This window comes from Rhincodon typus, chromosome 32 (genome assembly GCF_021869965.1).
Source record: "Rhincodon typus isolate 14 chromosome 32, sRhiTyp1.1, whole genome shotgun sequence".
Lineage (NCBI taxonomy): Eukaryota > Metazoa > Chordata > Chondrichthyes > Orectolobiformes > Rhincodontidae > Rhincodon > Rhincodon typus.
Genome location: NC_063363.1, coordinates 31,485,752 through 31,508,580, shown reverse-complemented (window position 1 = coordinate 31,508,580; position 22,829 = coordinate 31,485,752). Strand labels below are relative to the sequence as shown.

Below are 22,829 nucleotides of genomic sequence, written 5' to 3'. Positions count from 1 at the left end.
TTTGGTTTTTATTGCGTGGACGGGGTGTGAGGGATGAGGTGTGGGAGATGTGGGAGATGTGGGAGACACGGTTGAGGGCGTTCTCGACCACCGAGGAGGGGACCCCAATATCCCCGCCTTCCACTGTAACCCTGCCCCTCCCCAATATCCCCGCCCTCCCCGTATCCCCGCCCTCCACTATAACCCTGCCCCTCCCCAATATCCCCGCCCCTCCCCAGGAAACCAGCCCCACCCACAAGCTACGCCCCTCCACCGTAACCCCCGCCACAGGCCACACCCATCACAGTTGACCCCACCTCCTCACCTTGCCGTGAATGAAGATTGTTTTGTCCCGCGCGCTTTCCCGTAGTATTGTCTCCACGCGGAAACACTCCAAGTTGAAGCCACCTCTTTCGGAGCCCGATGCCTCCGGCCCGCTAAAGCCGAGTTTCCGCTTCTTCTCATCGGGCCCCGGCCCCGGCCCCGGCCCCAGCCCCAGCTCGCTCCCATTGTTTGCCATCTTCAAACCCGCAACCGGCCCGCTAATCAACGGGAGCCTTGCCCGCGATGGCGAACGGATGTTTGATTTACTCAACTACAGCCAATCAGCAGGGACTTTATTGGAATGCCAAAGACTAGTCGTTCTAAAGAAAGGGGCAGAGGCACTAACTCCGGATTCTCCCTGCTTGCTGCCCCCTGACGGCTGGAGGATATTACCCAAAGCGCAGCCCTGGTGAGATCTAGCAGGCTTTCCCTGAGTCTGTCAGTTCTCCCTACACATCTGAAAACATAACTAAGTTTATAAAGTGGGCACGCTGCAATGATCGTAACGAGCTCAACCAGATATATATCATGGAATATAAGTTCCCCCATTGAGGCTGTTAACCTGGTACAATCAAGGAGAAACAAAAACAGAAATTACTGGAAAAGCTCAGCATGTCTGAGAGCATCTGCGAAGAGAAATCAAAGTTAACGTTTTGGGTCCAGTGACCCTTCCTCAGAACAGGAAGCCTTGGCTGACAGATATAAACAGGAATGTCAGAGGTTCTGTTCACTCACAGCTAGCTCTGAGGGAGCTGGATCAGTGTCAAGGACTCCCCACGTGTAAATAAACAGTGAGTTGGCCTCTGTGGAGTTATTTAACACATTACTTTTAAAAAAAGAACCCATCTGAGGAGGCTGGTGCAGACAGAAGCTGCCCACATCACTAATTGGATATGAGTACCAGATTCTATATGAACCTTCAATGTAGACTAATTAGAAAGAAGGCCATTCAGGCCCTTGAGCCAGTTCTGCCATTTAATGAAATAATGGCTGAATTATGTAAAAATATATATAATAAAAAAAATCAAGAACCAAACAGTTTCCAATTCAATCCTACAAGACTGATCCCTCATTTAGTAATATCAGGTTGATTGTCTACCTCAACTCCATCCCCCTGCCTAACCTTCTTGACCGAGTATTCACAATTGTCTGGAGGTGCACAGTTCAAACAGATTTTGAATTCTGAGAAAATATCTTGGTGCCACAGTCCTAACTGGTCAGTCAATATTATTGAGATTGTGGTCCTTGGTACTAAATGTCAAGTCTTCTAAGTATCTCATACACTGCAATGAGGTCTCTTGTCATTCCTCTCAACTTGCAACTATTCTGATTAATCTCTCCACATGGCACAATCTTCATGCCAGGAATCGATCCACTGAATGTTGGCTGTACTACGTCTGACACAAGTATGCCCTTGCCTAGACATGGAGGCCAAAACTGCATAGTACTCCAGCTGTGATCTCACAATGACACCTGACAATTATAGCAAAACTTGGTACCCTTTATTCTGAGACTGTACCCTATGGTCCTAGGCACTCCCATGAGGGGAAATATCCTCTCAGTATTTACCCTGTCAAGCCCCTTAAGAATCTTTTATGTTTCAATGAGATCATCTCTCATTCTTCTAAACTCCAGTGAGTAGATTGGCAACCTGTATAGTCTTTGCTCATAAAACAATTCCAGTGAACCTTCTCTGAACTGTCTCCAGAGAAACTGGCTATCCTTAAATAAGGGGACCAAAACTGTTCTCAGTAGGAAATACTGGAAGCAGTTGGATGTCACCTGTGAAACCATATTGTTTTACTTGATGACAGTTGGAGAGTGTTCTCAGGAAAACAGGATGTGCAGAAAAGAGGATATCAGAATCCAAGTCAGCGAAAGCCAAAGTGAAGGTACTTGTATATTTGAAGCAAGTTGATCTGATATTTCATACATAGAACTCAGGTGTGGCAGTGGTAATAGATGCTAGACAGCATCTTCAAAACAAAAAAAAAAAGAGTCCAACACACTTCACAGAAATTTGACACTGACCCAGAGTATGACATATTAGGGACGTGCAAGGGAAAGATGAAAAGGAGCAGAGAAATATACACAAAGATGGTAGGGACGTACTAAGAGAGAGCTTAATGCACAGCTACCAATTGAGCAAAGAAAGAAAAAGGAATGATTAACAGGATAGAATTACTGTGCCATCTTGAATGGTTGTAGGGCTGGAGCTGGTTAGACAGAAAGGGAGCAATGAGATCGTGGAATGATTTGAAACCAAGGATTCTGAATGGGGAAGCAGTGAAGGTCAGTGAATACAGACATTGATGAACAGCAGCTAATCCAATTAAGGAGACAAGAGATTTAGTTGAAGTTAAATTTGCAGATAGTGCACTGACCAAGAAAGTTAGAAAAGTTGAGTGGAAGCAACTAAAGCATGGCTGAGAAGTTTCATAGATGGGCAGATGCAGAGACAGTCATATGGACAAAAGCAGAATTTTTACTCCATTGCAGTGAAATAAATGATCAGTTTCTTTTCCTGGTGCTGGTTGAAAAACGAATGTTAGCTACCTCTTGGCATGTTAATGTTCAGTGTCAGTTGGGTCCTACAGTGGGTTACACAATAAACTTGAACTTCTTAAGTACAAGAATGAAGCTAAAGCTAAACTGGTTGGATGGAGAAGGAAGGAGACAGGCAAGGAAGAGAAATTTAACACAGTCCAAAATAACTCATTTATTTTTCCCAGCAAATGCTGACAGGTGTGCTGTGTACTTTCATTTCCAGGTTTCAGCAAAGCTTGTAATGCAAATTCAGTCCAGCACCAGACCAGAGATCAGATACTTTGGAAGCATTCAATGAAAAAGACAAAAGGTCTACCTTTTTGGCTAACCACCTGAAAGCACAGTGCTGAGATAAATGGGTCATTTTCTAGTTGGCAAGTATTCACGAGTGGGGTGCCACAGGGTTCAGCCTTTGAGCCTCAACTATGTATAATCTATATTAATGACATAAATATAGGGATAGAAAGAACAACATCCAAATTTGCAGATGACACTAAAATGGGTGGAAAAGTACATTGCAGTAAACAAATTAGAAATTTATAAATTGGTTGGATAAGTTCAGTGAATGGGCCAAACTTTGGCAGATGAAGTTTAATTTGGATAAATGTGAAGTTATTCATTTTGGTCAGAGGAGTAGAAAGGCAACTTATTATTGAAAATGGAAGGATTAGGGTGTCCTCATGCAGGAGTATGCAGTTACAGCAGGTAATAAGGAAGGCAAATGGAACTTTGGCATTTACTGGTAAAGGAAGAGAGGAAAATAGGGAAGTGTGCTGCAAACATACAAACCATTAGTAAGACTGCAACTGGAGCACAGCGTACAATTTTTGTCCCCTTACTGGAGGAGGGTTGTAGTTTCACTGGAGGCCGTTTGTGGGAGGTTCACTAGATTGATTCCAGAGATGAAGGATTTGTCTTATGACAAGAGAATGATCAATTTAGGTTTATACTCTCTGGAGTTTAGAAGAATGAGAGGAGATCTAATTGAGGTTTTGAGATGTCTAAGGGGATTGACAAAGTAGATATCGAGAGGATATTTCCCCATGTTGGGCAATCTAGAATGAGAGGACATGGTTTTGGGATAAGTGGGGAGCAGATTTAAAACAGAGATGAGGAGAAATTACATCTCTCGTAGGGCAATAATCTATGAGATTCATTTCCCCAGGGTGTGGTGGATGATAGGACATTGAGTAAATTTGAGGAGGAGATAGACAGATTTTTGTCAAAGGGTCACGGAAAGCAGAGAGGAAAGTGGAGTTGAGGTCGAGATGAGATCAGCCATGAACGTATCAAATAGCAGAGAAGGCTTGACAGGCTGAAGTGCCACTTCTGCTCTCAGCTTTTGTGTCTTGTTTTTCGATTTCTCCCACCCAGGTTTACACACAAGATTAACAATAATGGAGTTGATGGCTAATTTCAATCAAGCTCTATCATTTGGACAACAAGAGGCAAGACAAACCCAACGCTGGAGAGCTGTGGGTCCAAAGTCACCTATTGCTCCCACACGTTACGCACATTGCATACGCTGTTTCAAATCCCTCACATTATCCATCTGAAAATATTACTTTCCGAAATAAGTCCAACCAATCGCCATTTGATCAATACCTCAAAGTGAGGACTGGCACCACTGCCTCAATGAGTTAAGGCAAGTTGGGAGTTTGAGCAAAGAGTCTGTTTAAATAGGGATGACAGCAAGCGATGCTCATGGCAACACCTACAGCACGGCCACCCAATTAAAGCTACATTATAGTCCAAACAATAAAGAAATTCAGCATCACCTCTAGTGTGCCATTGCAGCCTTTGGCCATCTTGGTAAGTGTGTCTGATGGCAAAGACCTCAAACTTAGCACCAAGTTCACAGTTTACAGGGCAGCAATGCTGTTTTCCAATCATTTCCCATCTGTATGTGGAGACATGGACAATGCACAGCAGACACTACAAATCCAGAGAAAAAAATATCACCAGCGATGCCTCGGCAAAATCCTGTAAATCCAATGGCATGATAACATCAATGACCCCTTTCAGGTCAACATTCCTTCCCCCTGGCCCCCCACCCCCACCAATATCTAGGCACTGAGTATAGGATCAGCTACATGGGCAGGCCATATCATCTACATGACTGGCACAAGTCTCCCAAAGCAAGCTCTCTATTCTGAGCTCTGGTCACAGTAAATGGTTACCAGGAGATCAGAACAATTCAAAGACATCCACAAAATCTCCATGAGTAAATGCAACATTCCCACCGACTCGTGGGAATCTCCTGCCCTGGACTGTCCAAACTGGAGAAGTAAAAAAGGTCCCAACCATCTCCAGGAGGCCAAGCTCAGTGTAAGGTATGAGAAAACCCAAGCATCCTTTCAGAATAATCCTACACACCCACCTCTTCAAACACCACTACCCCAAATGTGGCAGGCTGGGCCCATCCAGCATTGGACTGTTTAATCACCTAAGGACCCAGAACTCTGAAGTGGAAAACAGTTATCCCTTGGTCTCAAGCAACTGCCTGCCTAAGAAGTTTTATCCAACAAAGTGTAAGTCAGTGGGTGATGGTTACATAATGTAAATGTGTGCATAAAATCATTCCCCCACTCCTATGATTTCACAGGGCAGTTTTCCAATTATCTAACAAAACAGAAATTGCTGAAAAAAAACTTAGCAGGTCTGGCTGCATCTGTCTACAGAATTCAGAGTTAACATTTTGGGTGTGGTGATCCTTCTTCAGAACTGTTCTCCACAGATGCTGCCAGACCTGCTGAGCTTTCCCAACAATTTCCGTTTTGTTTCGGATTTTCAGCATCTGCAGATCTTTCAGTTTTCCAATCATCAACTTGTTCAGGCATCAGACAGCACAGAAGTAGAATAGTTTACACAGGTGTAATATGGCGGCACACTTCAGAGGCTGTGACTGAGAGCGGGCCAGAGTAAACCTCATTTTGTCCCCAGTCAGTGCTCAAAACAAACAGACATTCTGATCTGACACTGACATTGCTAACAATTGCCTATTCCCATTAAAAAAATTATAAAAAGGGGAAATCTTTGATTCTCTGATCAAAACTCACCACCACATTCTCCCATCCAGATTTGCACCAACTATGAGGTAAAGTCCGTCACAACTCACTGCAAGTTAGCCCGCATCTCCTAGGTTCACCACTGTTAATTATCTGAACTCAATGCTGGTTAGATTTCAAGGGCCAAAATCCAGGAGTAAGCCAAGGACAAGTATCGAACCATGTCAGTTTAATGTCAGTTTTCATCTGACTGTCCTTTGGGGACAGATTTCCATCCCTGGGAAAGTAACAGGGGACAACACTGCCAATACACACACCACACCAATGACAGAGACAGATGCATATACAAGAACAAGAAAAGTTACCTAGACTATTACATAAACAAACAGTTTTCAATGTTGCCCCTAAGTATTGGTTCAGTCAAGAATAACTTCATTTTCAATATCCCATCTCCTCAACAGCAGATTTCAGTCAGCATTGTCCTTTAGTCGCTCAACAATTCCCACTTGAGTTTAGTGTTCCACTGGCAGTATCCATATTGAACTCTGGGTCATCTTGTGCTCTGGGTCTGTAGTCACTCTCCGTCCTACTGAGTTCCTCGAGATCTGGAGGCATAAATAGACACAAATCAGTTTCCATGTTGTGTTCCAGGGTACCATGGCCTGCTGGCTGGGTAGAATTTATGACAGGTAAAATACTACCTGTATTAGGTTGCCGGAACACAATTATAATGCTGCACTTTGAATTCAGATGCCTGGACTCTCTGCACCCAGTTTTATAACTTGCCTTTCGTTCATCACGACAAGGTGCTTCCCAGATGAGTTACAGAGCAATTAGGAGAGTTGACACAAAGCTTGGTTGAAAACTGAAGGTTTTTAAAGGTTGATAGCAGTGGGTAAATGGTTGACTGATAACACTGCTACTGACTGAAACTGGAATGCACCAGGAGACCAGAGTTGAAGGGCATGGACATGTGGCCAGAGGAAAAAAAAACAAGAGCAATTTGGAAATCAATTGCAGTGTGAAAGTCAGCAAAGGCTGGGTTGAAGGGGCTCTCACAGCTGGGCCTGAGGGGTTAGAGATAGAGCTTCTTGTAGCATCACTGGTCAGGACAGCATTTAGAATAATAATCGCAGAATTTTTGCAGTGCAGAAGGAGACCATTTGGCCCATCGTGCCTGCACTAGTTCTTCATATAAGCATCATTACCTACAAGACCAAAAGATACAGGAGCAGAATTAGGCTGTTAGGCTCACTGCTCTGCCATTTGATCATGCTGATATGTTTCTCAACTGTATTTTCCTCCTCCTCCTCTCCATAACCTTCCATCCCTTTGCCAATGAGGAACCTATCTGTATTAAATACACTCAATGGCTCGGCCTCCACAGCCCTCTGCAGCAATAAATTCCAGAGATTAACAACCCTCTGGCTGAAGAAATTCCTTCTTATCTCAGTTCTAAAGGGTCATTCCTTTGCTCTCAGGCCATGTCCTCAAGTCCTAATCTCTCTGAATAGTGGGAGCATTGTCTCCATGTTCACTCTATCTGAGCTTCTCAGTATTGTACAAGTTTCATTGAGGTCCCCCCTCATCCTTCTACACTCTAAATACAGACCCAGAGTCCTCAACCACTCCTCATCTGACAAGCCCTTCATCCCTGGAATTATTACCATAAACTCCCTCCAACGCCAGCACATCCTTCCTTGGATAATGGGTCCACAACTGCTGACAACATTCCAAATGCGGTCTGACCAGTGCCTTATACAGCCTCAGCAGCACATCTCTATTCTTGTATTCCAGAGAATGCCAACATTGCATTCGCCTTCTGCCTACTGCCTACTGAACCTGCACGTTAACATTAAAATGATCCTGAACTAGGGACTCACGAGTCCCTTTGTGCTTCAGGTTTCCAAAGCCCTTCCCTATTCAAAAAATAGTCAATGTCTCTATTCTTTATACCAAAGCGCAGAGTCTCACACTTTCCCACACTGTATTCCAGCTGCCATTTTTTTGCCCACTCTACTAGCTTATCCAAGTCCTTCTGCAGCCTCCCTGCTTCCTCAACATTACCCGTTTCTACATCTGTGTTGTCTGCAAATTTAGTAACCATGCCCTCAGTTCCTTTGTCCAGATCGTTAATGTAAAACGGGAATAATTGTGGTCCCAACACTGACCCCTGTAGACCTCCACTGGTCACAAACTGCCATCCTGAAAAAGATCCTTTATCCCTACTCTCTGCCTTCTGCCAGTCAGGCAGTCCTCTAACCATGCCAGTACCTTGCCCCGAACACCATGGGCTCTTATTTTAATTAGCTGCCTCCTGTGCAGCACTCTTGTCAAAGGCTTCTGGAAATCCAACATAGATTATGTCTATTGGCTCTCCTCTGTCTAACTTTCTCAACACCTCCTCAAAGAATTCTAACAGATTTGTCAGGCATGACCTCCCTTTGACAAAGCTGTGCTGACTCGGCCCTATTTTACCGTGCACTTCCAAGCACTCCACAATCTCATCCTTAATAATGGAGTCTAAAATCTTACCAACAATTAAGGTCAGGCTAACCAGCCTATCATTTCTGATCTTTTGCCTCCCTCCCTTCTTAAACTGTGGTGTTACATTAGCCATTTTCTAGTCCTCTGGGACCCTCCATAACTCCAGTGATTCCTGAGAGATCACCACCAACACCTCCACAATCTCCTACTTTTTCCTCCATACACTCGCGCACTCTTTCTATCCAAATAGTCATCCAATGACCTCTTGAATGCCTTCACTGAATCTGCATCCACCATGTTTCAGGCAGTGCATTTCACTTCTCACATTACTCTTGCTTCTTTTACACATCACTTTGCCTTCTTGTTCTTGTTCTTTTTACCAGCAAAACAGCTTCTTCCTGCACAACAATATGTTGTTTGTTCTGCACACTGATCATCATGAGTCATGGGGAATCCTGGGATCTTCTAAATACACATGCCAACAAGAAGACAATTCCTAACAAAATGCACTAGCTTTTCTGTTCCAGTTAAAATAGGCGCAGAATCTGGCGAATCATCTTAAAATTGTAGTTTCCCATTTTGACATTGTGGTGAATTCACTTTGTCCACAAAGATCTTTTCACAATGGGATGCCAAAGGTTGCACACACTGCTCTGACTGTGGCCTGCTGCTGTTTGTAGCTACTCCTGTCAGATCTGCTGTCATGATATGCCACATTCGTCTGCACTGCTCCCTCCTCGCCCATACACTGTAGCTCAACCGCAACCTTTCTGTTACATTGTCACCCAACTGCGCTTAGGTCAACCACTCTTTCTGCTGCCCTCCACCTTGCTGATTTGGAGCTTGTCATCTCTGATCAAGTGACCACCTATTGTGTCCATGCCAGTCATCAAAGACCTGAAAACACTAATCCCATTTTCCCAGCTCTTGGCCCACAACCCTGGAGTCGATGTCAAAGCTGGTTAATACCTCAATACTACATAAGTGTTACAAGAGTTTGACTCAACCACCCTTTTCAGGCAGTGATTTCCAGACTTCCCACCACCTCTAGCTGAAAAAATTTTCAACTCTCCTCTCAGCCTTTTGTCTCTTACCTTAAATGTATCCTTCCTGGTTAATGACTCCTCTACTGGTGGAAAAGGTGCTGTCCTATCCAGCCTACCCAGATCCCTCAATCTTATACAGCTGTGTCAGGTTCCCTCCCAAACTTTGCTCCTCCAAGGAAACCAACCCCAGCCTATCCAATCTTTCCTCATAGCTCCAACAGCATCTTGATAGCCTGTGCTGCTCACACTCTATTGCAATTATATCCTTTGTATAATGTGGTGAACAGAACTGCATCTAGTACTACAGTTGTGGTAAACCAGCATTTTAATACAGTTCCAGAATAACCTCCCTGCTCTTGTATTCAATGCCTTGGCTAATAATGGCAAGTATCCCATATGCCTTCTTGACCTCCTCATCTACCCTGCCCTGCTACCTTCAAGCATCTGTGGACATGTTCACCAAGGTCCCTGTGATCCATTCTCTACAGGGTCTTACCATTTGCCCCAGCTTTGCCCAGCTGACTAGTCTGTTAATATCCTCCTGTGGCTTTCAGTTATTGTCCTCGATATTTATGACTGTAGATGTATGTGTCACCCATGAACTTCTTGAACATACTACAGGCTATAAGACACAGAAGCAGAATTAGGCCATTCAGCTCATCGGTTATGCTCTGCCTTTCATACTCCTTATATTGAAGCCTAAATCATTGATTTGCATCACGAACGGCAACGGCCCCAGCACCGAGCCTGGTGGAACCCAGTGAAAACAGACTGTTACAGAAATATCCTTCTACCATCACCCGCTGCTTCCTGTCTCTCAGCCAATTTTGGATCCAATGTGCCACTTTGCCTTGATCCCACAGGCTCTTAATTTCTTGACCAGTTGTGACCTTATGAAAAACCTTGCGAAACTTCATGCAGATGATATGCAGGTTATACCCACAGCAACACAATCAAACATGACATTCCCTTAACACATCCATAGTGACTATCCCTGATTAATCAGTGTATTTCCAAGCATTTGTGTCTCAGAATTCCTTATAATGTCTCCACCACTGAATTAGACTGGCTTGTAGTTTCCTGGTCTATCTTTTCTCTTTTTTTTAAAATAATGGGACAACATTAGCAGTTCTCCAGTCCCCTGGCACTTCATCTGTAGCCACAGAAGATTTGAAAATTAATGCCCGGAACTCTGCCTCCCTCAACAGTCTGATGACATTATTCTCGTCCAGGCCTGTGGATTTATCTGCTTTTAAGGTTGCTAAGCTCACTATTACCTCACCCCTGTCTGTTACTTTTGTCTAATATTTCACAGAATTACATCCTTGTGCATCATCCTTTGATACTGTTAAGACTGACGCAAAGTATTTGTTGAGGACTGTGCACACATATTCCAAGTTCACAGACATTATCTTTATGGGCCTTACTATAAACCCCTGATATTATCTTGCCCCTTATATACATGAATACTGTCCTCTGAGTTTTCCTTTATTCTACCCACCAACGCATTCTCATGCAGTTTCTCAGCTTTCCTAATTTCCTTAACATACCCCCAACAACACTTAATACTCCTCTGCCATACTGAACCCTTGGTATCTACAATAAACTTCTCTTTTGCTTTTAATCCAAATGTTTATGCCCCTTGACATCCAAGTTCACCAGCTTTGGTCCCACCCTTTACTAAACACTTCCTTTATTCCCACTTTTAATTCCTCCAACTGCTTTGACAGTTTTATCTGCAAGTAGCTGCTCCCAGTCCACTTGGTCCAGTTGTATTTTATCTTTGTAAAATTATCCTTTCACCAATTTAAAATTTCTATTCCAAGCCCATCCCTATCCTTTTGGCGAGGGGTCGCATTTTGATAGGTCAAACCAGGGCAGGACTTATACAGTCAATGGGAAGTGTTATAAAACAGAGACCTAGGAGTACAGCTTCATAGCTCTTTGAAAGTAGAGTCACAGGTAGACAGGGTGGTGAAGAAGGCTTTCTGCATGCTTGCTTTCATCGTTCAGAGCACTGAGTACAGGAGTTGGGACGTCTTGCTGCAGCTGTACAAGATGTTGGTGAGGCCACATTTGGAATACTGCATGCAGTTCTGGTTGTCCCTACTATAGAAAGGATATTATTGAATGAGAAAAAAAAAAAAAAAAAACAGTCCAGAAAAGATTTACTAGGATGCTAGATGGGCTGGAAGGTTTGAGTTATAAGGAGAGGTTGGACAGGCTGGGACTTTCTCCCCTGGAGCATAGGAGACTGAGGGGCGACCTTATAAAGGTCTATGAAATCTTGAGAAGCATAGGCAAGGTAGACAGGCAACTGCTTTTCCCCGAGGTAGGGGAGTCTAAAACTAGACGGCACAGGTCTAAAGTGAGACGGGAGAGATAAAAAGGGGTCCAGAGGGGCAATATTTTTCAAATATAGGGTGGAGAGTGTCTGGACAGACTGCCAGGAGTTGTGGTTGAGACAAGCACAATTTTGTCATTTAAGAAACATTTGGACAGGTACGTGGATGGGATAGGCATGAAGGGACACGGACCCAACACAGACAAATGGGACTAGACAAACCGTGAAAACTGGGCAGCATGGACAAGTTGGTCCGAATGGCCTGTTTCCATGCTGTAAACCCCTGTGACTCTAATGACTAACTACCCTAAATTTAATTGAGTTATGGTCACTATCTCTGAAATGCTCCACCGATATGCTTTCCACCTGCCTGGTGGCATTTCCAAATATTAGGTCCAGATCTCTCCTCTGTTAGGTTTGCAATATACTGGCTAAAAAGGTTCTCTTGAATGCAACTTAGAAACTTTGTTCCCTCCCTACCTGGCACATTGAAATTCTTCCATATAATATTTGGTTAGTTAAAATCCCCAACTAACTTTCACTTCTTTGAGATTTGATCTTCAAGCTTTCCATGATAAATCTGGGCATATAGTACACATCAAAAAGCAAGTTTGTCCCTTTTGTGTTTTTTTTAAACTTACACCTGTAAGGCCCTATTTGTTGATCCTTCCAACAAATCATCTGTCATCACTGCTATAATTGATTCCTTGATCAATATTGCACTCCCAGTTCTATCCCCTCACCATCTAGTTTGAATACCCTATAACAAAGAATGTTGAGTTGCCAATCTTGCTCATCTTTCAGCCAAGTCTTGATCATAGGTATATCATAAAATGTGATTCCAGAGCAGTATTCCATTGTGAGAGTCTCTTGTCACACAGTTTGTCAGGATGCAAGAGATATGACTGTGTCATACTTGAATCAGGGACAGGGAGTCAGATCAGGTTGAGCAAGGATTTGGAAGCCATGAGATCTCTATGCTGCAAGTGAATTCACATTACATTAATCCACATTATATTTAGACTTTCATTGTGTAATGATTTAACATCTGTGGCCTGGCCAATGGTATAAATATCTAATAGCTAAATAACGTCCAACTCGTCTCAGTTGTACATCATTCAGATTATCCTACAACCATGGGACAAACTGACACCATGTTAACCATTTCTTGCCATGAGCACCCTTCAGCAAGGAACTTTTTTCTTTTGCAAATTACAACTTCTGCCTCAAACGCAAGTGTTTTTATTCATAACATTTAGACATCACTGGATAGATCAGTATTTATTGGCCATCCCTAATTGCCCTTGAGAAGGTGATGGAGTGACAACCAGGATGTTGTTTGATCTTGTACACGCTGCTGTCCTTGTTGTTCTAACAGCCAAAGTTGAGACTTGGAGGTTGCAGTCAAAGAAACTAATACTGGTGCCTTCTAGTTCTGTGGTTATAGCACAGTTTGAAGTACCTTGTATCTGCATTATCCATCCTTGAACTTTCTGAAGACCCAGATTATCTCCCAATCCATTTTTCTTTAATTAATTTTAGGTTCACAATTGTCAGAATAAGTTTTAACCCATAGTATACTCATTGCCACATTTGTTTCAATGCATCAATAATGGCGAGGTCAGGTATCCAAAGGCCTACACAATATCCAGAGTTAGTGATCGATAAAGTACATTTGTTAAACATGGAACAAAACGGGCTTCAGATGTCTCTTAGCCTTTGTTTAATGTCTGAGATCAAGTTAACATTTTTGGAAGCAACTAAAGACAATCCCAAATCTTGCCCCACCTTTGATAATCATCCTAGTATGGATGCATATCTCTCTCATTCTGTCTCAATAGATGCCATCCCACATTTGTCTGCACTAGGTGCGATATACACATAAACCGTTGCTTTAATCCGGACTAAAAACAAACGCAAATGAAGAAAACTATTCAGCTCATCATGCTAGTGGTTCCTTGTTAAAATAGTAATTCAATGAGTCATATTCCCCTGCTCTTTCCCCACCGCCCTGAATCATTTTTCTTTTCTAAGTATTTACACAATTCTATCTCAAAAAGGTTACTATTGAACCTGATCACACCACAATAATCAGGCAATGCATTCCAGGTCATATTGTTAAAAGAAACTTCTTATATCTGTGCCCTGTAGTTATCAACCCTCCTGCAGGTGGAAACAGTTTCACTATGCCGACGTGATTGAAACACATTTAAAAACCTTCATTTTATTGCTTCATGGACCAATCCAGCTTCTCCACCCAGTTTCCTCAGCGTGGCATCATTCTGGGAAATCTCCTCTTGTACCCTCTCCAATGGAGAATAACACTTTTTACTTGCCAACGAGTAACTCAGTGGAACAAAAAGTGAAGGTATATTGAGCTATTTGTGTCTGACAGTACTTACAATGCATTATAGCACACTTGATCTTTTGGAATCCATTCTCTTTGTCCTGCCTGACATCAATACCAAACATAAAGCGAAGTTCCAGTGGGTAATCCTTCCGTTCCAGTTGCTTACGGACTGGAATGATCCGTCCATTGGCCGTGGGCGATTCAGACAGTGCCTGTTGCATCTGGTACCTGCACCATGGGTCTTTAAGAAAGCTGGGTGTGATGACCAACACCCAGCAATGGCTCTCCCTGACAGCTTGGCAAAGCTCGGTGCAGACAGCACCCCCTGGAGTGGCGTCCCTGAGCTGCAGGAAGCAGCGCAGACTGTGAGGATGCAATTCGAGGAAAGACACAAGGTCCTGAACATACATTATATCATCCTCAGTGTGACAGACACACACATCATACTCTTTACTCCATCGGGCGCTGCTGTCAAGTTTCCGTGATGACAGTAGGCTTGTGGGCAGTGAGGGACTGCAGGATCTTGGGTCTTCACAGGGGCTTTTTGTCCTGTCACTTGTCTGGGGGCTGGAGCATGGATTCAGCCTGGAGTTGGGACTGGAGTTCCTGTTCCTCTTGAAGTCTATGAGCCGTCTGAAGAAGCCTGTGAAGTTTTTTTTTTAAAAATAAGACAATAAAGTTAGTTGGTGATTTCCCTTATTCTCCCTATATTTGCTTACCTCCCCATTCCCCAAGTTACAGGTTGTCAAGGCCAGAACTCCTTGCCTCCCAGCCTCACCAGGGAGTCAGACAAGAGCTTAAACTGGGAGTGAGTAATGGCCATTCGACCACTGAGACTGCACGTTGAGCCTGATCTGATTCGCAGCTTCTATACATGTACATACATAAAAGCTCAGAATCAAAGACTGCTGGAGAATTCTGGCTGAATTTGCCCCTCTCCTTCTCAAAACGGTACCAAACGAAATTGTAAAACCTTTATCCTATAGCAACTGGCTCCACATATTCAGACACACGTTCAGTTTTTCTAAATTTGAGAATCAATTCAGGTGGCATATCAGCCTACATTGCTCTGCAAATCATTTGTTTCAATCATTTCCTGCATAGCCTTCTACTTAATATAAGAAGGAATCTTAGTCTAAGGAGGGACCAATCAGTGGCAGCACTTCCCAGATCAGAAGGTTGAGGTTTCAAGACCATCTCCAGAACGTTAGTCCAAAATCTAGGTCAACAGTCCAGCATAGTATTGAGGGAGTGCTGCACTGTCTGAAGTACTGTTTTTCAGTATAATGTTTTTCACATTAGATATGTCTAGTGGACATACAGAATTATTTTGTGAACACAGGTTCTGCTCTGGTCTTCTTGTTAACCAACATTATGAAAGGTGGTGAGCTGGTCACTTTGTTATCTAAGGAATAACATCCATTATGACATTTAAATTACTTAAATGGCTACAGAATGCTTTGCAACATCTTAAGATTGTGAAAGGCACAAGTCTTTGGGTTTGTAACTCTCCTGAGGCCAGCAACTTGCTGCAAAGATTCAGGTGGGGATCCGACCACCTGATAAGGAAAGGCTGCTGTCTAAGGTCTTTCTTAGAAAGTATAACAAGGGTCTACTCAGTTTCCAGATCCGCTCATTGCCTCAAAATGAATGTAAATACTTTCCTGCAAAATAGAGTAGAAAACGCCTTTGTTTTACAACTTGGAGATAGGAAGAACTGCAGATGCTGGAGTGAGAGATAACACAGTGTGGAGCTGGAGGAACACAGCAGGCCAGGCAGCAGAGGAACAGGACAGTCGACATTTCAGGCTTAGACCCTTCATCAGGACTGATGCTGCCTGAGCTGCTGTGTTCCTCCAGCTCCACACTGTATTGACTTTGTTTTGCAACTGCCAGGTAGCTCTGAGGAATATCAAATTCCAATGTATTGTTTCTGTTTTCTCTGCAAAGACTGTACAGAACTGTCTTGGGTCCTTTTGTACATACTTACTATCTGATAAGCTTGGTGTGCAGTGCAGCTCAGCTCACCGTTAGTATTGTTGGATTCTAATGGATGGTTCTATCTATTTGCATATTTTAACAAGATTCACTTACGAGCCATCTGGTGCTGAACAGAGCACTCTCTCTTTGCCACAATGTTAAAACACAGCAGCCATTTTAATCCTCAAGGCAGACTGGGACATTTCCTTTTGAAACTTTAGTTCTGGTCAGCAGAAATCTACTGTCCAAACATGGTTGTGTCTGTAATGAAGAACCACAGCAGCTTTGATTAAAAAATTATCAGTTGACATCTTCACATCAGTCCTCTTGTTTACAGGTTGATTTCCACTGGATGCAAGTCCAGAGTGCAAACCTGGCTTTAACTTGGAGCTAAAACACCAAGAGGCTTCAGGGGGGCTACATGGGAGGAAGAACATCTTTGGCAATGTGTTAGGATATTGATGGGACAGAGTAGAAAGCACCTTTCTTAGGTACCAAATGAGAGCTGTACTAGCACTGGGACTCTGATGTGGTTAGTACAATGGAAAATTTACAATAGATCAAATCGGTGTTGTGTCCCCCCAAGGAACATTTGATGGAATAGTTGAGCAGATTTATAATATACCTAATCCCATGCTAGACCTGCCCTGGGAATATATGTCCCTCCCATCAATCTCAACATTTTGAATACTACGGGACACAAATGGATACTATCAAGCCGTAGATGAGCACCCACATTAGTTGTTTTATGTACAAGAAACTGAATGAGATGTACCAACAAGATGCTTACCTGCAGTCAATGACACAACTGCAATGAAATCCATTGATGTGGCCCAAAAATAACCGATGATGATCGGTCTGGACACCAAATGCACTGGAGTCTCACTTTTGAGTGTAACTTTGTGGTAAGGGACAGTTAGCAACCCTACAGAAAAACTCATGGTGAGTATTGGTTAATAGCTATTTATAACTCTCAGCTACCCAACAAACAGCTGACCAGAAGGCATCTGTTTCTCAACTGTGCTGAGTTGGCTGTCTTGGACGGGGAAAAGTTTCTCAGTTACTGAAACTCTTATAATTTTCAAAATGTATTAATTCGTCCTTAGCTATCTCTGCTTTGAGGATAACAATGTCACCTTATTCAGTCTTTCCAAGTAACTGAAACACCTCAGCTATTAGCATGAAATCACACAACTCAAAAGCAACGTCAGTCAGCACTGGATCTTCGAAAGAGCTATTCAGTTGTTCCACACATTTTTCTATTGCCTTTTACAAAGCCTATACTCTACTGAGTGGTTCAGAATAGGGAGCTATCCACTTCCCACTGGGATACGATCGTCTCTATTTCAACTTTATATACATGTCAAGGTAGCATGCACAATGGGTAATGTCCCTGCCTCTGAGCCAGAGCTCTGGGTTCAAGTCACAGGTCAGGATCTGATGGCCAAATAAATAGATTTTATCAAGTCCCCAAGCTGTTGTGCATCAACTGCAAATCCTTCGAACACCCACCAAAAGCAGGCAGGAGGAGAAGGAGAGATCCTTGGTCAGTTGAGTCACAGAAAGAAATTACAGTCTCTACCATTACTATGCTTAGCTCCAGTCTAAATGGAAAGGTGCATGTTCCACAGTATCTCAGATTCCCCGAGTGAACCACCACAGCTTTCTGATACATCTATGTTGTATCAGAAATATATGTTAGGCAGCTAGAACGGTCAAAATTTGGCTTGGCTCCGAAACCTAGGTGCTGCACTCAGACAATTCACCCTCTTATTGCCCTGCCCTAAGTGCTTGCTACAATGCCAAGAAGGGAATGACAATTTCTGTATTGGAGTTAGCTTACTGCAGGGTCTGAAGCAACAACTAATACAGTGACTGCAGCAAGGCGTAAAGAGGCGTTCAGCTGTACCACTGCCCGAGTCTAACCCCATGTCTGAAGGTCACAAAGGACCTGCACAACTGCCACCAAGTATTTAAGAATTAAGGCAAAATTAAGACATCAGACTCTACTCCTGCTCCTTTCTCACAGAACTCCTCAAGAAAGTACTCAAGTCATCATCGCCATAACTCGTCACTCACATCACTTTTTAAATTCAAAACCTGGCATTTTCAAAACTTTCAGATTTACCTGATATTCTCGTTCCCACTCTTTCAGTGAAAGGCACTGGTTGAACGGTTTGAATTGGATGTTTTAGTCAAATTAAGACATCAGGAGGCTAGAATAGCACCAACCGATTGAGAATGAGCACTGTAATTTTAATTTTTGCAGAAGTGGATGTTCAGCAGCCTCCTCTTTTAAAATGTCACAATTAACGCAAGTGTGAATAAAGGAACTCCACTGTGCCCAGAACATTACAAATCTCACTGAATTACCACACAACGTGGAGTTAAAGTACACTCTGAGCTGCTCAGCACATTCTTCCTGGTTACCCACACTATCAGTGGTTTTGGCAAGTACAGAAAAAGAATCAGGAAGTTCTGTTTGGACACTGTAGCTACCACTATTTACCAAAAAGAAACAGTGATCAAAATCCTGGAGGAACACAGCAGGCCAGGCAGCATCAGAGGAGCAGAAACGTTTTTTCTTTTATTCTTTTCAGTTGCACTACAGAGGTTCCAAGGCTTCAGTAAAATCCAGTTTGATATTTCAATGCCGATCTCAGAGTGCCACACTATCAAAAGGTGCTAACTTTCAGATGAGGCCCTATCTATCTGCTCAGACGTTTTTTAAAAGGTCCTGTGCCACAATTTGAAGTGGGTGAAGAGTGCTTCCTCAGTCAATACGACCAAAATCAAATGAATTGGCCATGTATCTACCTCCTTCACTGATTCTGAACCTCACTGTGACCAAACTGCTGTCACACTTGCCTAGCCAACAAAATGCAGTTCACTGACCCATGAGACACAAATTGTCCCAATGTTGTAAAAAGGCTCTCTAAAACAAACAGAAGTCTAATTTTTTTTTCCTCCTTGGAAATGGTCACCCATTTAACATTGTCACAAGACTTAAAATTAAAGGAACCAATGTCTTATCAGCAGACGACAGGGGGATAGTTTATTGTGGGTGACCTGTCAGATGAACATCTATGGCAAGAGGACGGTGCAGTTATTCAATGTGTCATTACGAGCAGTTGAAATCACTTACTGTAAGCAATCAGCTGCCATCTGCAGTAGCAAGAATTAGAGATTCAGCACAAATACTTTCTGAACAAAAAAATGCAAATAAACTAATAGCTTTAGGAAGAAATATTCAAAAACTAAATATTGAAGTGCTTCTGCTGCATCTGCATATTCCCCTGGGCTTCATATGGATTCAAATGAGTCCACAGCAGAGAGAGAAATGAAATAGCATAATATAAAAATGGAGCACTCTTCAGGCAGTGTCCCTGCCTCTGGGCCAGCAGCCAAGTTCCACCTGCTCCAGAGGTCAGAGTCCTACAGCACAGAGACAGGCCCTTTGGCCCAAACCGGTCCATGCCGATCAAAATGTCTAGCCACGCTAACCCCATTTCCCTGCACTTGGCCCAAATCCTACTAAACCTTTCCTATCCATGTATTCGTCCAAATGCCTTTTAATTGTTGTTAATGTATCTGCCTCAACCACTTCCGCTGGCAGTTTATTCCATATGCGTACCATCCTCTGTGTTAAAAAAAAAGTTGTCCTTCAGGTTCCCATGTATTCTTTCCCCTCTTAAACTGATGCCCTCTAGTCCTAGATTCCTCAACCCTGGGAAAAAGACTGGGTGCATTCACCCCATCCATGCCTCTCATGACCTTATACACTTCTACACTGCGCCCACAGCCTCACTCTAAAGAAAAAGTCTTAACTTGTCCAACCTCTCCCTATAACAGAGTCTCTCGAGTCGTGGCAATATCCTTGTAAATTTCTTCTGCACTCGTTCCAGTTTAATAACATCCTTCAATAGCAAGGTGACCAAAACTGAACACAATACTCCAAGTGCGGCCTCACCGACTTCCTGTACAACTGCAACATAACTTCCCAACTTCTGTACTCAATGCCCTGACTGATGAAGGCCAGTGTGCCAAAAGCCTTCTTCATTGCCCTGTCTACCTGCGACTCCACTTTCAGAGGACCGTGCACCTGAACTCCAAGGGCCCTCTGTTCCACTACACTCCTTAAGGCCCTACCATTCAGCATGAAACTTCTACCTTGATTTGACTTTCCAAAATGCAACACCTCACACTTATCTATATTAAACTCCATTTGCCATTTCTTGGCCCTCTTCCCCAACTGATCAAGATCCTGCAGCAATTTCTGATAACCTTCCTCACTGTCCACGATACTGCCTATTTTAGTGTCATCTGCAAACTTACTAATCAGGTCTTGTATATTCTCATCCAAATCAATGATGTAGATACCAAACAGCAATACGCCCAGCACCGACCCCGAGGCACACAACTAGTCACAGGCCTCCAGTCCAGTAAGCATCCTTCCACTCTTACTCTCTGCTTCCTACCATCAAGCCAGTTGTGTATCCAATTTGTCAGCTCTCTGGATTCCATGTGGTCTACCGCCTCATCAACCTTCGTGGTCACTTCACTAAAGAACTCTTAATAGATTTGAGGCATGATCTCCCACACATGAAGCCATGCTGACTACTCCTAATCAAACTCTCTTTCTAAATACATGTATATCTTATCCCTCAGAATCTTAGGTAACTTACCTACCACAGACGTTAAGCTTACTGGTCTATGCTTCCCAGGTATTTCTTTGCAGTTCTTTTTGAATAAGGGCACAACATTCACTACCCTCCAGTCTTCTGGGATGTCACCGTACCTAACGATGATGCAAATATATCAGCCAGGTCTCCCGCAATTTCTTCTCTAGCATCTTGTACGGTTCTTCCATATATCTGGTCAGGACCAGGAGATTTATCCACCTTCATACATTCTAATACTTCCAAACACCACCTCTACTTGTGATATGGACTGTCCCAAAGATAGCACCACTAGGTTCCCCAAGTCTTCATGTCTTTCTCAATGGTAAACACAGAGGGGACATATTCATGGAGGAACTTGCCCATCTCCTGCAGTTCCACATATACATGTCCACTTTGGTCCTTGAGGGGTCCTACTCTCCTTTAAAATACTTAAAGAATTTCCTTGGATTCATTCTTATCTTCTCAACCAAAGCTATCTCATGTTCCCTTTTCGCCCTCCTGATTTCCTTCTTCAGTAAACTCCTGTATTCGCTATATACCTCTGGGGATTTCCTGAATCTCAGCTCCCTGTACCTGAGCCATACCTCCTTTTTTCTGGTCAAAGCTTCAATATCTTGTCATCCAGGGTTCCCTACTCCTGCCAACCTTGCCCTTCATCCTCACAGAAACATACAGACCTTGAACTCCAGCTATCACACTTTTAAAGGCCTCCTACTTGCTTGAGGTCCCTTTGCCTGCAAACCAACTATTCCAGTCAATCCCTGCAAGCTCCTGTCTAATTCCATCAAAATTTGCTTTGCCCCAGTTTAGGACTTGAACGTGTGGACCAGTTTTGTCCCTCCCCATAACTATTCTAAAATTAACAGAACTCTGATCACTGGTCTCAAAGCACACCTCTACTGTCACCTCAGTTACCTGTCCTGCCCTATTTCCAAGAGTAGATCGAGTTTTGCTCCTTCCTGAGTATGACCCTCTGTAAACTGCTTGAGGAAACTTTCCTGAACACATTTAACAAATTACACCCCATCTAAGCCCATAACACAATGACAGTCTCAGTCTATATTAGGAAAATTAAAATCCTCCACTATGACAACTCTATTGTTCCTGCAAGTCTCTCCAATTTCCCTGCATATTTGTTCCTCTAATTCCCATTGACTATTTGGGGGCCTATAATACAACCCCGATAATGTCACCATCCCCTTCTTATTTCTTAGGTCCACCCACAAAGTCTCACTGGATGATCCCCCAGTTATTTCATCCGAGTACTGCTGTGATACTCTCCTCAAATCAAAAATGCAATTTCCCCTCCTCGCTTTCCTCCACCTCTGTCCCGCCTAAAGCACGTGTAGCCGGGCACATTAAGCTGCCAGTCCTGTCCCTCCCTTAGCCATGTTTCTGTAATGACTATAATATCCCAGTTGCATGTGTCTATCCATACCCAAGTTCATCAGCCTTACCTGTCAGCCCTCTTGCATTGAAATAGATGTAATTTAATCCAAAAGGCATTCCTTACTCTGTCATGTTCCCAGCCTGACTTGTCTCTTCAACTTGCTATTTCTGATTACTGTACCTCCTTCCAGCCTCGCACTTGTTTCCCTGCTGTTTAGGATCCCACCCCCTGCCAATCTCGTTTAAAACCTCCCTTGTAGCACTTGCAAATCTGCCCACTGGAATATTGGTTCCCCCTCCAGTTCAGGTGCAACCTGTCCCTCTTGAACAGGTCACCTCTGCCCCAGAATAGATCCCAACGATTTAGGAATCCGAATCCCTGACCCCTGCACCAATTCTTCAGCCACGCATTCATTGCCACGTCTTCCTGTTCTTACCCTCACTAAAACATGGCACTGGAAGTAATCCTGATATTACCATCTTCAAGGTCCTGGTTTTTAAACTTTTTTCCTAGCTCTCTATAATCGCTCCTCAGGACCTCATCCCTATTTCTACCTATGTCATTTGTGCCAACGTGCACAGTGATTTCTGGCTGCTCACCCTCCCCCTTCAGAACATTCTGCAGCCACTCAGACATCCTGGACCCTGGCACCAGGAAGCCACACACCATCCTGGATTCCTGATTGCAGCCAC

At 43.3% G+C, this 22,829-nt stretch overlaps 2 protein-coding genes across 5 annotated transcripts in view; both read right to left on the bottom strand.

The window, feature by feature from the left end:
- dcps (decapping enzyme, scavenger) overlaps positions 1 to 588 on the bottom strand; it is a 46,766-nt gene extending 46,178 nt beyond the window's left edge. Inside the window, exon 1 of the mRNA XM_048615378.1 lies at positions 305 to 588. Coding sequence (XP_048471335.1) covers positions 305 to 499 — 195 coding nt within the window. The 5' untranslated portion in view covers positions 500 to 588. The remainder of the gene's footprint in view (positions 1 to 304) is intronic.
- Positions 589 to 6,072: 5,484 nt separating this feature from the next.
- LOC109924105 (toll-interleukin 1 receptor (TIR) domain containing adaptor protein) overlaps positions 6,073 to 22,829 on the bottom strand; it is an 18,901-nt gene continuing 2,144 nt past the window's right edge. For 3 of the 4 annotated variants that reach the window (XM_048615313.1, XM_048615315.1, XM_020524132.2), the window contains 3 exons: positions 16,180 to 16,326; positions 14,138 to 14,728; positions 6,073 to 6,463 (listed from right to left, as the gene is read on the bottom strand). In XM_048615313.1, the coding sequence (XP_048471270.1) occupies positions 6,351 to 6,463; positions 14,138 to 14,728; positions 16,180 to 16,186 (711 nt within the window). In that variant the 5' untranslated portion in view covers positions 16,187 to 16,326 and the 3' untranslated portion in view covers positions 6,073 to 6,350. Of the gene's footprint in view, positions 6,464 to 14,137; positions 14,729 to 16,179; positions 16,327 to 18,193; positions 18,496 to 22,829 lie in introns of those variants that run through there. The other variant, XM_048615314.1, reaches the window with a different exon arrangement.